General features: G+C 44.4%; 1 protein-coding gene across 1 annotated transcript in view; it reads left to right on the top strand.

The window, feature by feature from the left end:
- The window catches only part of LOC131850217 (poly [ADP-ribose] polymerase tankyrase), a 39,544-nt gene that overhangs the window by 963 nt on the left and 23,306 nt on the right, over positions 1-15,275 (top strand). Inside the window, exons 2-12 of the mRNA XM_059200387.1 lie at positions 1,495-1,719; positions 2,968-3,063; positions 3,925-4,132; positions 4,566-4,710; positions 5,828-5,936; positions 7,340-7,434; positions 7,826-7,969; positions 8,698-8,821; positions 9,828-9,938; positions 10,190-10,349; positions 13,677-13,745. Coding sequence (XP_059056370.1) covers positions 1,495-1,719; positions 2,968-3,063; positions 3,925-4,132; positions 4,566-4,710; positions 5,828-5,936; positions 7,340-7,434; positions 7,826-7,969; positions 8,698-8,821; positions 9,828-9,938; positions 10,190-10,349; positions 13,677-13,745 — 1,486 coding nt within the window. The remainder of the gene's footprint in view (positions 1-1,494; positions 1,720-2,967; positions 3,064-3,924; positions 4,133-4,565; positions 4,711-5,827; positions 5,937-7,339; positions 7,435-7,825; positions 7,970-8,697; positions 8,822-9,827; positions 9,939-10,189; positions 10,350-13,676; positions 13,746-15,275) is intronic.

Raw genomic sequence — 15,275 nt, forward strand, 5'->3', positions numbered from 1 at the left:
AAGAGATTACATTAGTCATAATACCACCTTCTGTATTTTTAATTTTAATGTTTTAATTTTGTCAACAAAAAGACTCAAAAGAGCAAATATCCTGGAGCTGGTTAAAAGATTTCTAGCTAGCTGAAACATGGGGAACTTGTCAAGGTATAGAGAAACTCCCACACCACCAGCTCACCTGATTATAGTACCCGTGATTGCAGATAGCCAAGTTCCAAAAATTAAAAATTTTGTTGACATCATTCTGTGTTAGTACAGTAAATTGTAATAAATTTAAAAAAACCATTGCCTTGCCTTATTCTATTATTTGTTGTTGGCGCAGTATGTCATCTGCTCCCACTGATCTCTATCGGCCATCATATCTGAGCATACTCTTCTTTTATACATATCATTCACACAGTCCATCCAACTTAATTTCAGTTGGCATCTCCCATTGCATCCATCTACCTTCAGCTATATATACTTTCTTCAAGATATGATCTTTGCTCCTCTGCAAAACATTCATTTTTACAATTATTCTGTTCATCATGTTTCACCAGGAATGGTATGTAAATATGAATTATGAACAATTTTCAATTATTTTCATCTAAAACCTTTTTAGTCTTTATTTCTGTACTTTTCAATAATTTTTTTTTGTTACATTCATGTTCATTCATATTATTATATTATACTATATATTTATTATAATTATTATTATGTATATATTTTTTTACTATTTTTATTTGCACATTTGTTAAGTAGTTTGATTTTCTATGTTTAATTATTAATTTCATTATTTATATTATATCCCGCAGTATAGAGTGCCTTATGGCTTAATTCCTTCCAGTGTAAATCTTATATAGAAGTGAATAACAATGTGAAGTTATCTACAACGTAATATTGTCAATACAATAAATAATTTCTCTCAATTTATATGTTGATTTTTCATTTACTTCATTTAAATTTTAAAGATATATAATGCTAGATATATTATTTTATTAAGTACTCTAATTTTCATTAAATTACAGTTTCTTGACAATACTGTCCTACATATGGGGAATTTGGTATCTTGGAATCTCTGGATATGAAGACACTAACATCTGCTTCTGATAATAAATAGGCAGATAATAATTATTATATATTCTGTTAATAATTAAGAAGCAGATGATGTTAGTCTCTTCATATACAGAGATTCCAAGATTTTTCTATTATTTTTAGGGTCAGCATAATATGTTTTTCTCTTCTATTCATCCCTGTTCGCAGTCATCTTGTTGTTCACTCACTTTCCATACATCTCATCTTTCATCCATATCTTTTGCCCTTCCTCCCTTATAACCATCATTCATATAAGAATTAACTGACATACTGCCTTTATTCACGTGTGTGATAGAAACATGTTAGAGTGATAGACATAGTTAAGTGCATCATTCCATTAAGTGCACCATTCATCATCCATTTAAAATATGTGAAAAGTAGTGATAAAAGCTACTATAACTAAATCAATTTTAATTGCCACAGGTTATGGGCGCAGAGAAGTGGTAGAGATTTTGATTTCCGCTGGTGCAGCGCTTCAAGCGCGTGATGACGGTGGTCTGCAGCCGCTGCACAACGCCTGCTCATTTGGCCATGCAGACGTTGTGAGAGCTCTCTTGACGGCCGGAGCGGCACCCGCCGCAAGAGACAATTGGGGCTACACGCCGCTGCACGAAGCTGCTGCTAAGGGAAAGGTTGATGTTTGCATTGGTTAGTATTCTGTAGATCTTTTTCCATGTTCTTCTATCTGCAATCAGTCCTAGAACTAAAAGTGGTCTATCGGCGCTACCGTGGCAGATTGCCGTCGTCAGTGCCGTGACCATAGAGACAATTTTATTTTTCATATTTTATTATTATTTCTTATGTATGTTAGTCTATAAGGTATTTATAATATGGGCCATGTAGCCTGAATTAAATAAATAAATAAAAGCAGATCTTTTGAGTGTGGGAACTGATAATGGAATGTCCACCCCAGCAGAATCTCCTTAAAGTTACTGCGAAATATTTTATAACTAACCTGTGATTTTGTCCGCGTGGTTTTTCCTTTGATTGCCATGTTTAATCTCCTTATTGTAATAAACTCTGTACTGTATAACTTACTATAGATGTTTAATTATATCCCACGGGAACTACAATATTCCATGATTAAAAGTATCTAAGATGTTGCCTGGGGATATTAGGCACAACCATGCAAAATTTCATCAAAAGGCGTCTAACGGTTTCAGAGATTAGCCTATACAAACACAGAAAAAATAAATTTGAAAAAAATCATTTTTAACATCCACCTGACTGTTTTTGTGTTGTAATAATACGACACGTGTTTCACCTCTGAACGATGCATCATCAGGCAATGATTAGAGCTCGGATAGCTTGGAAGGCTAGTGTTGACTGTTTGGCGACTAAACTGCGAATCGTCGAACAGTCAAAAATAATATTCCAAGCTATAACGCCATTTCAATAAAAGCTAGACTTTGTTTTTATAAATTTACTTAACTTTGCAACTATGTAAGTTGAAAACTTCGTCTGCACAAACTTTCATCACCTATTTCATATTATATAATAAGATAAACTATGTACTAATCATCTGACTCAGCGGTATTGCGGTTTAGCGCATCGTTTTACTTTCCATAGTCGTGGGTTCGATATATCGCGCAATGCAATTATTTGCATGTACGAGTATGATTGTTAACCAATACAATCAATTATGCTCATGAATGCCAGTTCTTCTCAATTGGATCTATATACCGAACTGGACGGTAGAGAAAAAAATAAAATTAGAATGTAAAAATTTGACGTTCATAAGCAGCTAAAATGTCCTACATGAATAAATGATTTTTGAATTTTAATACATATGTTTGTCCCGATCGCGAGGATCCAACCCGCGACCATCGGATAGCAAGACAGTGTGTCAAACTGCTAAACCATTGAGACTCTTAACGTGGCTGATGACTGTTTTAGCACTGCTTCAGCATGGCGCCGATCCGAATATAAGAAACACCGAGGGCAAGACTCCGCTAGATCTCGCCGACGCCGCCACCAGACCTGTCCTGACAGGTATGTATATAATCATGACTTATGCTAGGTGGGGTATCGGGTCATCGGTGCGTCTTCCCCATAGTGGCCGGATGCGGGGGAACTGAGAAGAGTTCCCCCCACGCGTTGAGGAGGGCTTTAGAGGGTAACCGCTGCTGGGGACGCGGTCGATTGCGAACTCGATTCCGTGACCCCGGCACTATGGCGGCGAGGAGGAATATCGTGGGGTATTTGGTGAATAGAAGTCTCACAGTACCCGTCCGTCCAACCCCTGGGACGGGCGGGTCTCCATTAGGGGGTTTCACCACGTAAAGAAAAATAAAAAAAAGGTGGGGTAGTCAGAGACATTGTCAACATTCAAACTTTAAAACCGAAATGGCAGGTGGATTGCCAACTGCTAACTCAGGTTAATTTTGATTTGGAATTTAAAAAACCTTCGGACATTAGATTACATTTAAAAAACCTCCTTCACGGAGGTGGGCAGCATGTTGGTGGGAACCCGGGCCGCAAACGCCTTGCCTCAATGTCAGATTACTCCAGGTCCATATATAGTCGACAATGTCCTGCTGCTTGGTGGTGTAATGTAGGCACGACAGATACATTGCCCTGGTCAGTGTAGCAAGTTTTGCCACGCACAACCACATTGTAGAATCTTCTAGCAATGATATTTCCGAACCGATACAATATTGAAACCTTAAAGCAAAAGTTTATTCCTTAAAAGGCCGGAAACGCACCTGCAAGTCCCTTGGTTTTGCGGGTGCTCATGGACGGAGGTAGTCCCTTACCATCAGGAAAGTCACGAACTCATTTGTACCCTATACTATAAAAAAATATCTCAGTGTACACGCTTGTGACTGAAACCAACCACCTTCTACACTACAGGGGAGTACTGCTCCGCGGAGGTGCTGGAAGCGGCTCGGGCCGGAGCAGACGAGCGTTTAGCGGCGCTACTAACTCCGCTCAATGTGGACGTGCACGCTGCAGACGGGCGTCGCTCCACGCCTCTACACCTGGCCGCCGGGTACAACCGCGCGCGCGCCGTCCGACTACTGCTGCAGCGGGGGGCTGATGTGCACGCCAAGGATAAGGGGTGAGTCTTAAAGTCAAATCAAAGATCATTTATTCATTTAGGACATTTTAGTCGTTTATGAACGTCAAGTTTTTGATATTAATATTTTTTCCCTACCGTCAAGTTCAGTATACAGATTAAATTGAGAAGATATTTCACGTTTTACTCCTGTTATTGTACTAAATTATAAATATAATTTATTATAGAAGAAAGAAAGAAAGAAAACAATAAAAGTCACGTCTGTAAAGGAGGATGTGTAGAGAAATATTCCTCTATGTGTGTATTAAAATTTGGGATAAAAGGAAGTACTCTAGTTTCGGGAAAGGTGTTTACGAAATTATGATTTAAATGTGAATTTAAATACTTACTAAAACATACCCTTCAATAAAAACCTTGTACTACTAACAAGCTACAACAACAATTAAATTCTTACATACATTTGTAATTGATACAGTGGTCTAGTGCCTCTTCACAACGCCTGCTCGTACGGACACTACGAGGTGACAGAGCTCCTAGTCCGCGCGGGTGCTGACGTGAATGCCACAGATCTGTGGGCTTTCACACCACTACATGAAGCCGCCAGCAAGGCCAGGCTGGAGGTAGGTCTCATGCGCAATTCATATACATGGCTCTATGTACTAAAATTATAATAGACCTGATAGTCAGCTATGGACATTACGAGATGACAGAGCTCCTTGTCCGCACAGGTGCTGACGTGATTGCGGGTTCGAATCCTCGCACGGTGCAATCATTTCTATTATGTATTTCGCTGATATATGTTATCACTTTTGCTGTATTATATTATATATATAACGTGTTCGGGTGTGGTGTCTGGGAGTCACGAAATGAAAAATCAGGAGACATAATCACTGATATAATACGCTATTCCTGTGCTACATGATATAGATAAGATAAGACTGGGGAGGGACGTGCAGTAGATGCGCTATGCAACGCGATTTAATCTGATCGTACTCTAATTTAGTCTGTATATGTATGTGCATAGCACACCTAAATGTATAGATTTACAAGAAAAAATGTATTTATATCAGTTCTCTAGTACCCACAGCACAAGGTCTACATTAAGCTAAGTAGACCTTGTGCTGCTTAAGACTTGATGGCGCTGTGTAAATTGTGGTTTATTATTATTATGATATACGGGAACTATCCGGCTCGAAGTACTAAAATTATAATTAACAGCCGTGATGGTTAGCGGGTTTACACTCTGATGATACCTGATTCGATTCCTAGCGTGTTTAATTCTGTTTATGATTGATTGCATTGATTTGCATGTTATCAGTAGATTCAGATAACATTCAGAGCAATACAATTAAATATATTTGATATACTTATGACGGCCTCTGTGGTTTAACGGTTTAGCGCACTGCTTATGATGGTCGTAGGTTGGATTCCTCGCACTCGCATTGTATTGTCGGAGTGTTTTCTATGTATGTTATGTATGCATTTATAAATATTTACATAACACAAGCTCTGGACTAGATCTTAGCTCGGGACTAGATGGCGCTGTGTGAATTGTCCACGATTATTATTGTATATTAGTCCCACAGCCCATATTAATATGTAGGATACTTTTAACTGAATTCGCATCGTGAAATCTGCAGCTGCCATATAGTGAACAATTTAATTGGGATACTGATAGTGAAGAATATTATTTTTCATCGGGACACTTATAGTGAACAATATTATTTTTCATTCAAGGTGTGTTCATTACTATTAAGCGAGGGCGCTGACCCCACGCTATTGAACTGCCACGGGAAGTCCGCGCTAGATGTAGCACCTTCGAGAGAACTGCAGGAGCGGCTAGCTTGTACGTATATAAATTATTTTAAACAACTAATGTCCTATATGGAGCCGTTCAACTATTATGTAAGCACTATAGGGGGCGGGCGGTCTTTGCTTTGCTTATTTTGGATGACATGGCTGAAAATGGCAACCCTCACATTGTCTTATTTACTTTTTTTATGAAAATGGCAACCCTCACATTGTCTTATTTACTTTTTTATGAAAATGGCAACCCTCACATTGTCTTATTTACTTTTTTTAATAAAATGGCAACCCTCACATTGTCTTATTTACTTTTTTTTATGAAAATGGCAACCCTCGCATTGTCTTATTTACTTTTTTACGAAAATGGCAACCCTCACATTGTCTTTGCTATAAAAAACAATACATTAATTGAAAAATGTTTACGTAAGCATGGCGGGAGGGGTAAGAGTTTTGCTTACTTTAGCTGACAAGGGGGATGGGGGGGGGGGGGGGGTTAAATAATTGTAATAAATCTGCTTACGTAATACTTGAACGGCCCCTATTACATTTACTTCACAGACTAATAAATTACTGATAGTTGGTAGTTTGTATTCACACGTTTGGATTTAAAAATATAACCTATCTATCTATCTACTGTAAAATTATGGAATGCAAAGTTATAATAAATAAATAAAGTTACAACGATTATTTAAAAGAGTAACACACAAGTTTCTTGTTCATTCTTCTTGTGATGAGACAGGTTTTCCGTAGATTAAAAGTATAACTATGATTATTCTAAAGTGCTTGAATTAAGTTTATTTGAAACAAGGATTTTCTAATCTTCTACTAATAATATAAATATATAGAACACTGACGACTCTCTTCAGTCAATAGACCTCCTTCATAAGGCGAACCTCTGTTATCAAATTCGTCTCATACACATACACCGTCTCTATCAGACGTGAAGAAAGAATAGAAAAATTTATTAAAATTATTTGGAATTATTAATTTCAATCTTCATTACGTTTTCTACTTCCTGTGTTGTGACTATAGTCGTATTTTTAATTATGTAGTGTCGTAGTTTTTGAAACACATTTTTTTTTTCGGGAGCCTCAATAGGTAGTAGTGACGCAATAATATTCTTTTATAGTTTGAAATCATTAACTATTCACACTCGTTCATTCGTCTGACCGAGATCTGAACGCATCACTATTACTTTAAATATGACAACATTATTTTACAAAGTGACATTAGCTACTGTCAGTTGGCTTCGTCTAATTAAAAACACGACTATAGTGATTTTTTCCTAAAACATATAATTTAAGTTTCTCATGTGAACATTTCACTTCATTATGTATGTTACATTAGGGTCATAAGAAATTTAGGTTAATGTGCAACATGTCTCAATAAAGGTTGGGAAACACTGGTCTAAACATTAATTGTGTATAATTTGATCCTTACCAGTTGAGTACCGGGGTCAGTGTTTGCTGGAAGCCTGTCGGTTGGCAGAGCCTGGTCGAGTCAAGAAGCAGCTGTCCACCGCCTCTGGTTCGCACCAGGTAATTTCATCCTTTATTATTAACTCTTTGGTCTAGGGTTTTGATTGCCATTCAAATTTGATTGCCGTCCATTGTTACCTCTTTCTCTTGTTTATTGTTTTTTTTTATCATTTTATACATAATTGTATTTTCTATGAGAGGAACAATAAAAAGTTTCATTCATTCATTCAAATTATATAAAAAAAATCAAATACCTACAATTTAAATACTAATGTAAAGCTAAAAACATGAATACGCCACTTGCCTGCGCCAAAACATGTGTAATGTTATACCTACCCTATATAAGTAAAACAAATAAATTCAAAAGCTCAGTAATGCTTTAATTTCTTTTAAGGTAAAATAACATTTTACGAATTTTAATTATAGTATCTTTTCCCTGTCAAATCAACAGAGTGGTCACACGTCAAGCGGCGGCAGCACCCACTCGTTACCAGGCGAGTGTACAGCGGAGGCACTGGTCAACTTCCAACATGTAGGGACTGGAGATCGGCCCCTACACTGCGCAGCTGCCAGTGTCTACCCGAAACGGAAGCAGGTATGTGGTTGGTACGTTAGATGACGGATGACTTACGTTTGGACAAAATTAAGATGTAATGGATTTCACTCATTTTCCATACTTAAAAAATTAAAGATTTACTAAGCTTTTGAATTTATTTGTTTTACTTATATAGAGTAAGTATAATATTTAACATTTTTTCGCGCAGGAAAGTGTAACACTTGCAATTATAGTAAATTTTTTAATACCAGAAAAAATTTTTTTGAAAATTTGACATTTACACGTCAATATAGTCAATATTGACGTGTAAATGTCAAATTTTCTAATAATGTTACCACCTACAGCGGGGTAGTGGTGTACCTGCAATACACCGATTTGTTTAATCGGAAACTTTTATTGTAACATATTAGTTTTAAAGGTTTAAGACACGTTTTCATAATAGAATTTTACAATTTACGTACATATACTAGTGTTTACATTACTGTCGTAGTATTATACAACATAAAAATACATTTTTGTCGTTTCCGTACAAATAGTAAATTGTTCAACAACTAAATATTTATTAATACATATACTATATTAATTTTGTGATATTATTTCTGAGTAACATATAAAAATGGGTATTTAATATTAATTTCCAATAGTGCCACAGCCCTTAAACATTGCAAAAATCTGGCAACATCGGTAATGTCAAATTTGTACCCGAGATTTAAAAACAGACAATAGAAAGAGACAGCAAGTATATTAGGATATATAATTTTTTGCAGGTTATGGAGATATTAATAAGGAAAGGCGCGAGAGTGAACGAGAAGAACAAAGAAGGGCGGACTCCGTTACACGTCGCGACCGAGCACGCGCATCTAGATGCAATGGACCTTTTGTTGAGGCACGGTAAGTGTGAAGGAAGGTGGATGCGTGGTGTGACAAGAATGGATAAGATAAAGAATGAATACTTTAGAGGAAGTATGAAAGTGGGGCCGGTGTCGGAGAGGTTGAAGAGTAATCGTCTATCGTGGTATGGACATGTAATGCGTAGGAATGAAGATCATATCCTAAGGACGGTGTTACATATGAATGTAACACCGTCAGGTTATAAGGGTAGAGGAAGACCGAAAAAGAGATGGATGCACTTTGTGAAAGAGGATATGGTGAGAAAGGAAGTAAATAACGGGATGACTGCGAACAGGGATGAATGAAAGAGAAAAAAATATACGAAGACCACAAATAAATGGGATAAGGAAGAAGCAGATGATGGTAAGAGTGAAGGAAGGAGATCAAGATGAGGCGAGTAAAGTAAACGGCTCCGATATCGCACAATATTATATTCACTTATGTCACATATGTAGAAATATAGTGTTATAAAAAAACATAGATAATAAAAGGTATAAAAAATAGTTCGCAACAGGAAGTCTAATATATGAAAAATCTAATTTATTAAACCGAACCTAATATATTTATGGCAAACCTAGGCCTGTGCACAACAAAAAATACAGATTTTGTCACACTGAAGAGGAAACACCACTACACGTGCTATGTGGTTGTAGCCCACTTATGCATAAACATAATATCTTCTTTAGAAAGTTTACAGTCTATTCTGAGGAGATACAAACCATCGCTCCTAAGAATATCCTTCAATTCTTGTCCCTGATGGGTCTAGGTAGTGATCTCTGAAAAAGGGCGAGCACAATATATCTATATAGTTCGCAGTGCTACAGGTCCACGAATAATAAAAAATGTCTTATATTATTTCCTACTAAAAAGCTAAACAAAGAGGTCATTAACCCGACCATAGACTACGATAGCAGTACGATTAGAAAGAATGTGATTTAAAAATATATTTAGTATTTTTAAAATTTATAGTTATTATTTGTTGTCTATGGTTATTTTTCTTTTTTAGGCGCGAAAGTGAACGCTATGGATGGCCGCGGCGAGAGCGCGTTGTCTGTGGCCGCCAGAAGGGACGCCACCGCCGCCTGCCGCCTGCTGCTGGCGTGCGGCGCGGACAGCCGCCCCGAGCCACCACCCGGCCACCACCACCAGCCCGACGGTCAGTACCACCCGCCACGCTGCTTCATTGTATACTTAGTATGGAGACGCGACGCGACGATATATTGTTCATCCGTTATTATGCTGATAGTTAAATAGTCAGGTTAGATTCAAACGGACCTAAAACCACTATGGTTTCCAGAGAGGATTGCGTGCGAGCTGACGTTTCATCGATTGTGTATGGTGTGACTGAGATTTGTTTGTGTATGACAGCGGAGTCGTCGGCGGGTGCGGGGGCGGCGGCGCGGCTGCTGGAGGCGGCGCGGGCCGGGGACGCGGACGGGGCGCGCGCCCTGCTGGACGCCCGCCCGCGGCTCGTCAACTGCAGGGACCTGGACGGACGCCACTCCACGCCGCTGCACTTCGCGGCCGGGTGAGTGTGGCCTCCACCGCCTGCTGGACGCCCGCCCGCGGCTCGTCAACTGCAGGGACCTGGACGGACGCCACTCCACGCCGCTGCACTTCGCGGCCGGGTGAGTGTGGCCTCCACCGCCTGCTGGACGCCCGCCCGCGGCTCGTCAACTGCAGGGACCTGGACGGACGCCACTCCACGCCGCTGCACTTCGCGGCCGGGTGAGTGTGGCCTCCACCGCCTGCTGGACGCCCGCCCGCGGCTCGTCAACTGCAGGGACCTGGACGGACGCCACTCCACGCCGCTGCACTTCGCGGCCGGGTGAGTGTGGCCTCCACCGCCTGCTGGACGCCCGCCCGCGGCTCGTCAACTGCAGGGACCTGGACGGACGCCACTCCACGCCGCTGCACTTCGCGGCCGGGTGAGTGTGGCCTCCACCGCCTGCTGGACGCCCGCCCGCGGCTCGTCAACTGCAGGGACCTGGACGGACGCCACTCCACGCCGCTGCACTTCGCGGCCGGGTGAGTGTGGCCTCCACCGCCTGCTGGACGCCCGCCCGCGGCTCGTCAACTGCAGGGACCTGGACGGACGCCACTCCACGCCGCTGCACTTCGCGGCCGGGTGAGTGTGGCCTCCACCGCCTGCTGGACGCCCGCCCGCGGCTCGTCAACTGCAGGGACCTGGACGGACGCCACTCCACGCCGCTGCACTTCGCGGCCGGGTGAGTGTGGCCTCCACCGCCTGCTGGACGCCCGCCCGCGGCTCGTCAACTGCAGGGACCTGGACGGACGCCACTCCACGCCGCTGCACTTCGCGGCCGGGTGAGTGTGGCCTCCACCGCCTGCTGGACGCCCGCCCGCGGCTCGTCAACTGCAGGGACCTGGACGGACGCCACTCCACGCCGCTGCACTTCGCGGCCGGGTGAGTGTGGCCTCCACCGCCTGCTGGACGCCCGCCCGCGGCTCGTCAACTGCAGGGACCTGGACGGACGCCACTCCACGCCGCTGCACTTCGCGGCCGGGTGAGTGTGGCCTCCACCGCCTGCTGGACGCCCGCCCGCGGCTCGTCAACTGCAGGGACCTGGACGGACGCCACTCCACGCCGCTGCACTTCGCGGCCGGGTGAGTGTGGCCTCCACCGCCTGCTGGACGCCCGCCCGCGGCTCGTCAACTGCAGGGACCTGGACGGACGCCACTCCACGCCGCTGCACTTCGCGGCCGGGTGAGTGTGGCCTCCACCGCCTGCTGGACGCCCGCCCGCGGCTCGTCAACTGCAGGGACCTGGACGGACGCCACTCCACGCCGCTGCACTTCGCGGCCGGGTGAGTGTGGCCTCCACCGCCTGCTGGACGCCCGCCCGCGGCTCGTCAACTGCAGGGACCTGGACGGACGCCACTCCACGCCGCTGCACTTCGCGGCCGGGTGAGTGTGGCCTCCACCGCCTGCTGGACGCCCGCCCGCGGCTCGTCAACTGCAGGGACCTGGACGGACGCCACTCCACGCCGCTGCACTTCGCGGCCGGGTGAGTGTGGCCTCCACCGCCTGCTGGACGCCCGCCCGCGGCTCGTCAACTGCAGGGACCTGGACGGACGCCACTCCACGCCGCTGCACTTCGCGGCCGGGTGAGTGTGGCCTCCACCGCCTGCTGGACGCCCGCCCGCGGCTCGTCAACTGCAGGGACCTGGACGGACGCCACTCCACGCCGCTGCACTTCGCGGCCGGGTGAGTGTGGCCTCCACCGCCTGCTGGACGCCCGCCCGCGGCTCGTCAACTGCAGGGACCTGGACGGACGCCACTCCACGCCGCTGCACTTCGCGGCCGGGTGAGTGTGGCCTCCACCGCCTGCTGGACGCCCGCCCGCGGCTCGTCAACTGCAGGGACCTGGACGGACGCCACTCCACGCCGCTGCACTTCGCGGCCGGGTGAGTGTGGCCTCCACCGCCTGCTGGACGCCCGCCCGCGGCTCGTCAACTGCAGGGACCTGGACGGACGCCACTCCACGCCGCTGCACTTCGCGGCCGGGTGAGTGTGGCCTCCACCGCCTGCTGGACGCCCGCCCGCGGCTCGTCAACTGCAGGGACCTGGACGGACGCCACTCCACGCCGCTGCACTTCGCGGCCGGGTGAGTGTGGCCTCCACCGCCTGCTGGACGCCCGCCCGCGGCTCGTCAACTGCAGGGACCTGGACGGACGCCACTCCACGCCGCTGCACTTCGCGGCCGGGTGAGTGTGGCCTCCACCGCCTGCTGGACGCCCGCCCGCGGCTCGTCAACTGCAGGGACCTGGACGGACGCCACTCCACGCCGCTGCACTTCGCGGCCGGGTGAGTGTGGCCTCCACCGCCTGCTGGACGCCCGCCCGCGGCTCGTCAACTGCAGGGACCTGGACGGACGCCACTCCACGCCGCTGCACTTCGCGGCCGGGTGAGTGTGGCCTCCACCGCCTGCTGGACGCCCGCCCTGCTGGACGCCCGCCCGCGGCTCGTCAACTGCAGGGACCTGGACGGACGCCACTCCACGCCGCTGCACTTCGCGGCCGGGTGAGTGTGGCCTCCACCGCCTGCTGGACGCCCGCCCGCGGCTCGTCAACTGCAGGGACCTGGACGGACGCCACTCCACGCCGCTGCACTTCGCGGCCGGGTGAGTGTGGCCTCCACCGCCTGCTGGACGCCCGCCCGCGGCTCGTCAACTGCAGGGACCTGGACGGACGCCACTCCACGCCGCTGCACTTCGCGGCCGGGTGAGTGTGGCCTCCACCGCCTGCTGGACGCCCGCCCGCGGCTCGTCAACTGCAGGGACCTGGACGGACGCCACTCCACGCCGCTGCACTTCGCGGCCGGGTGAGTGTGGCCTCCACCGCCTGCTGGACGCCCGCCCGCGGCTCGTCAACTGCAGGGACCTGGACGGACGCCACTCCACGCCGCTGCACTTCGCGGCCGGGTGAGTGTGGCCTCCACCGCCTGCTGGACGCCCGCCCGCGGCTCGTCAACTGCAGGGACCTGGACGGACGCCACTCCACGCCGCTGCACTTCGCGGCCGGGTGAGTGTGGCCTCCACCGCCTGCTGGACGCCCGCCCGCGGCTCGTCAACTGCAGGGACCTGGACGGACGCCACTCCACGCCGCTGCACTTCGCGGCCGGGTGAGTGTGGCCCTCTACTGCCGGGACCTGAACGGCCACCTCACTCATCGTCTACCATCACCCGTCGCTGGCTGCTGCTGAAGGAAGACCAATATATATTTTTCCATAACAGCTACCACACCATTATCTACTGAGCTGTGCGGTCATAAACGCAATAAGTTGATTTATAAACAAAGGAAAGTTTTATTCATTTATACATTTTTTTTTTCAGATATAATCGACTACCCCTCGCTCAGCTGTTGTTACAACGAGGGGCGGACGTACATGCGAAAGATAAAGGGTACGTTTACAATTAAATAGTTGACTCGGAATCAATCAAGTTTATCGGTTTATTTGCCGTCAATGTACATTTATAAGGTCTGTCTTTTTGTAAAATCTTTCTCTGAACTGTTCAAAAAATCAAATGATATCGAAAGTAAGAGAGACGTCCCAATATGTTAGGTTATCCCTTATTAAAGACTTCATTGTCCAACTCAAACTGCTATGCTATGGCAATTAAAATATTTAATAACTTACCAGATAAACTCAAACAATTAAATAAAATCAATTCTAAAAAAGAACCGTATAGTGGTAGTTGGTAAACAAGTGCTTCTACAGTACTAATGAATATCTTTTATAAAAAAGGGGGAAGTGATGTAGAGACTCGCCTCTTATGTATTTGTAGATTATATATGTATATACAACTGGCGCATGTTGTCTGTTGTATGTCAGAAATGACTAATGTGTTGAACTAATATGTTAATTATCTTAAACCATCAGTGTAAAACCACATTTAAACAATAAATTTCATTTCATTTGGGATATAATAGAATAGAAAATCATTTATTCAAATAAATTTAAGCACTGTTGAATAGTCATAGTCATCATTCTATTATTCTACCACTCATTGGGAAATCTGTCTCATCACAAGAAGAACGAGCAAGAAACTTGCGTGTTGCTCTTTTAAATAATCATTGTAACTTTACATTTCCAATTCGAAACATGTGAATACAAACCACCAACTAGTACTAATTTATTAGGGTCAGATAAGGTAAAGGGCCATATTATGGAACATTGTACTAGTTTATGAAACAAGTGATAAAAATCTGAATTACAAATAATTTCTAACGTATTCAGTATTTATAATATTATCTTTATGATCTTTAATAACCTATTTATTGATTAAATTAATTTATTTTGGTAAACACCTTAAAATGTATAGAAAAAAAAAATAGTGAAATGCACGTGTCAGGTTGCATGAAAAAAGACTGTCTTTTAGAGTTAGAGAATGACAGGTGTCATCACAATTGTTTTAACAATTTGAAATATTTGTCAATGATTCAAAAATACTTGAAACATGTTAATCAAAAGTTTGACTTATAATCTATTGATTGATATTGAATTTAAAGTACTTTAATAAGGTATTTATTTTTTATTTAGGTGTTTCATAATTGCCGCAAAAATTTCTAAACAGACCGTATTTATGGAACAGTATATTCAGTGTTCCACATCCCCCTCACATTCGATTTTCTAAGTTGTCCGTAATTATGAAACAGCAATAAGTGGACAATATTTAGTTAATTTCGTGTTAATAATTGTTAATTAATTATAACAAAGCAATTTACGTTAGAACAGTTTATATTTATAAAAATTTGCATTTAGATAAGTACATAGATTGTAAATTTCCATGAAAATAAAAAACTAACCTCAAAAATGAATAAGCTGGATGATAAATATTGTTTTATGTTAATTAAAACATATACTTAAGTGGAAAACCTGCCTGAAAAAATTAATAACACTTTATTTTATTCAAAATTTTTACGAAGCACCT

Source organism: Achroia grisella, unplaced genomic scaffold (assembly GCF_030625045.1).
Source record: "Achroia grisella isolate CSIRO2021 unplaced genomic scaffold, CSIRO_AGI_Agris_v1 utg719, whole genome shotgun sequence".
Classification (NCBI taxonomy): Eukaryota; Metazoa; Arthropoda; class Insecta; order Lepidoptera; family Pyralidae; genus Achroia; species Achroia grisella.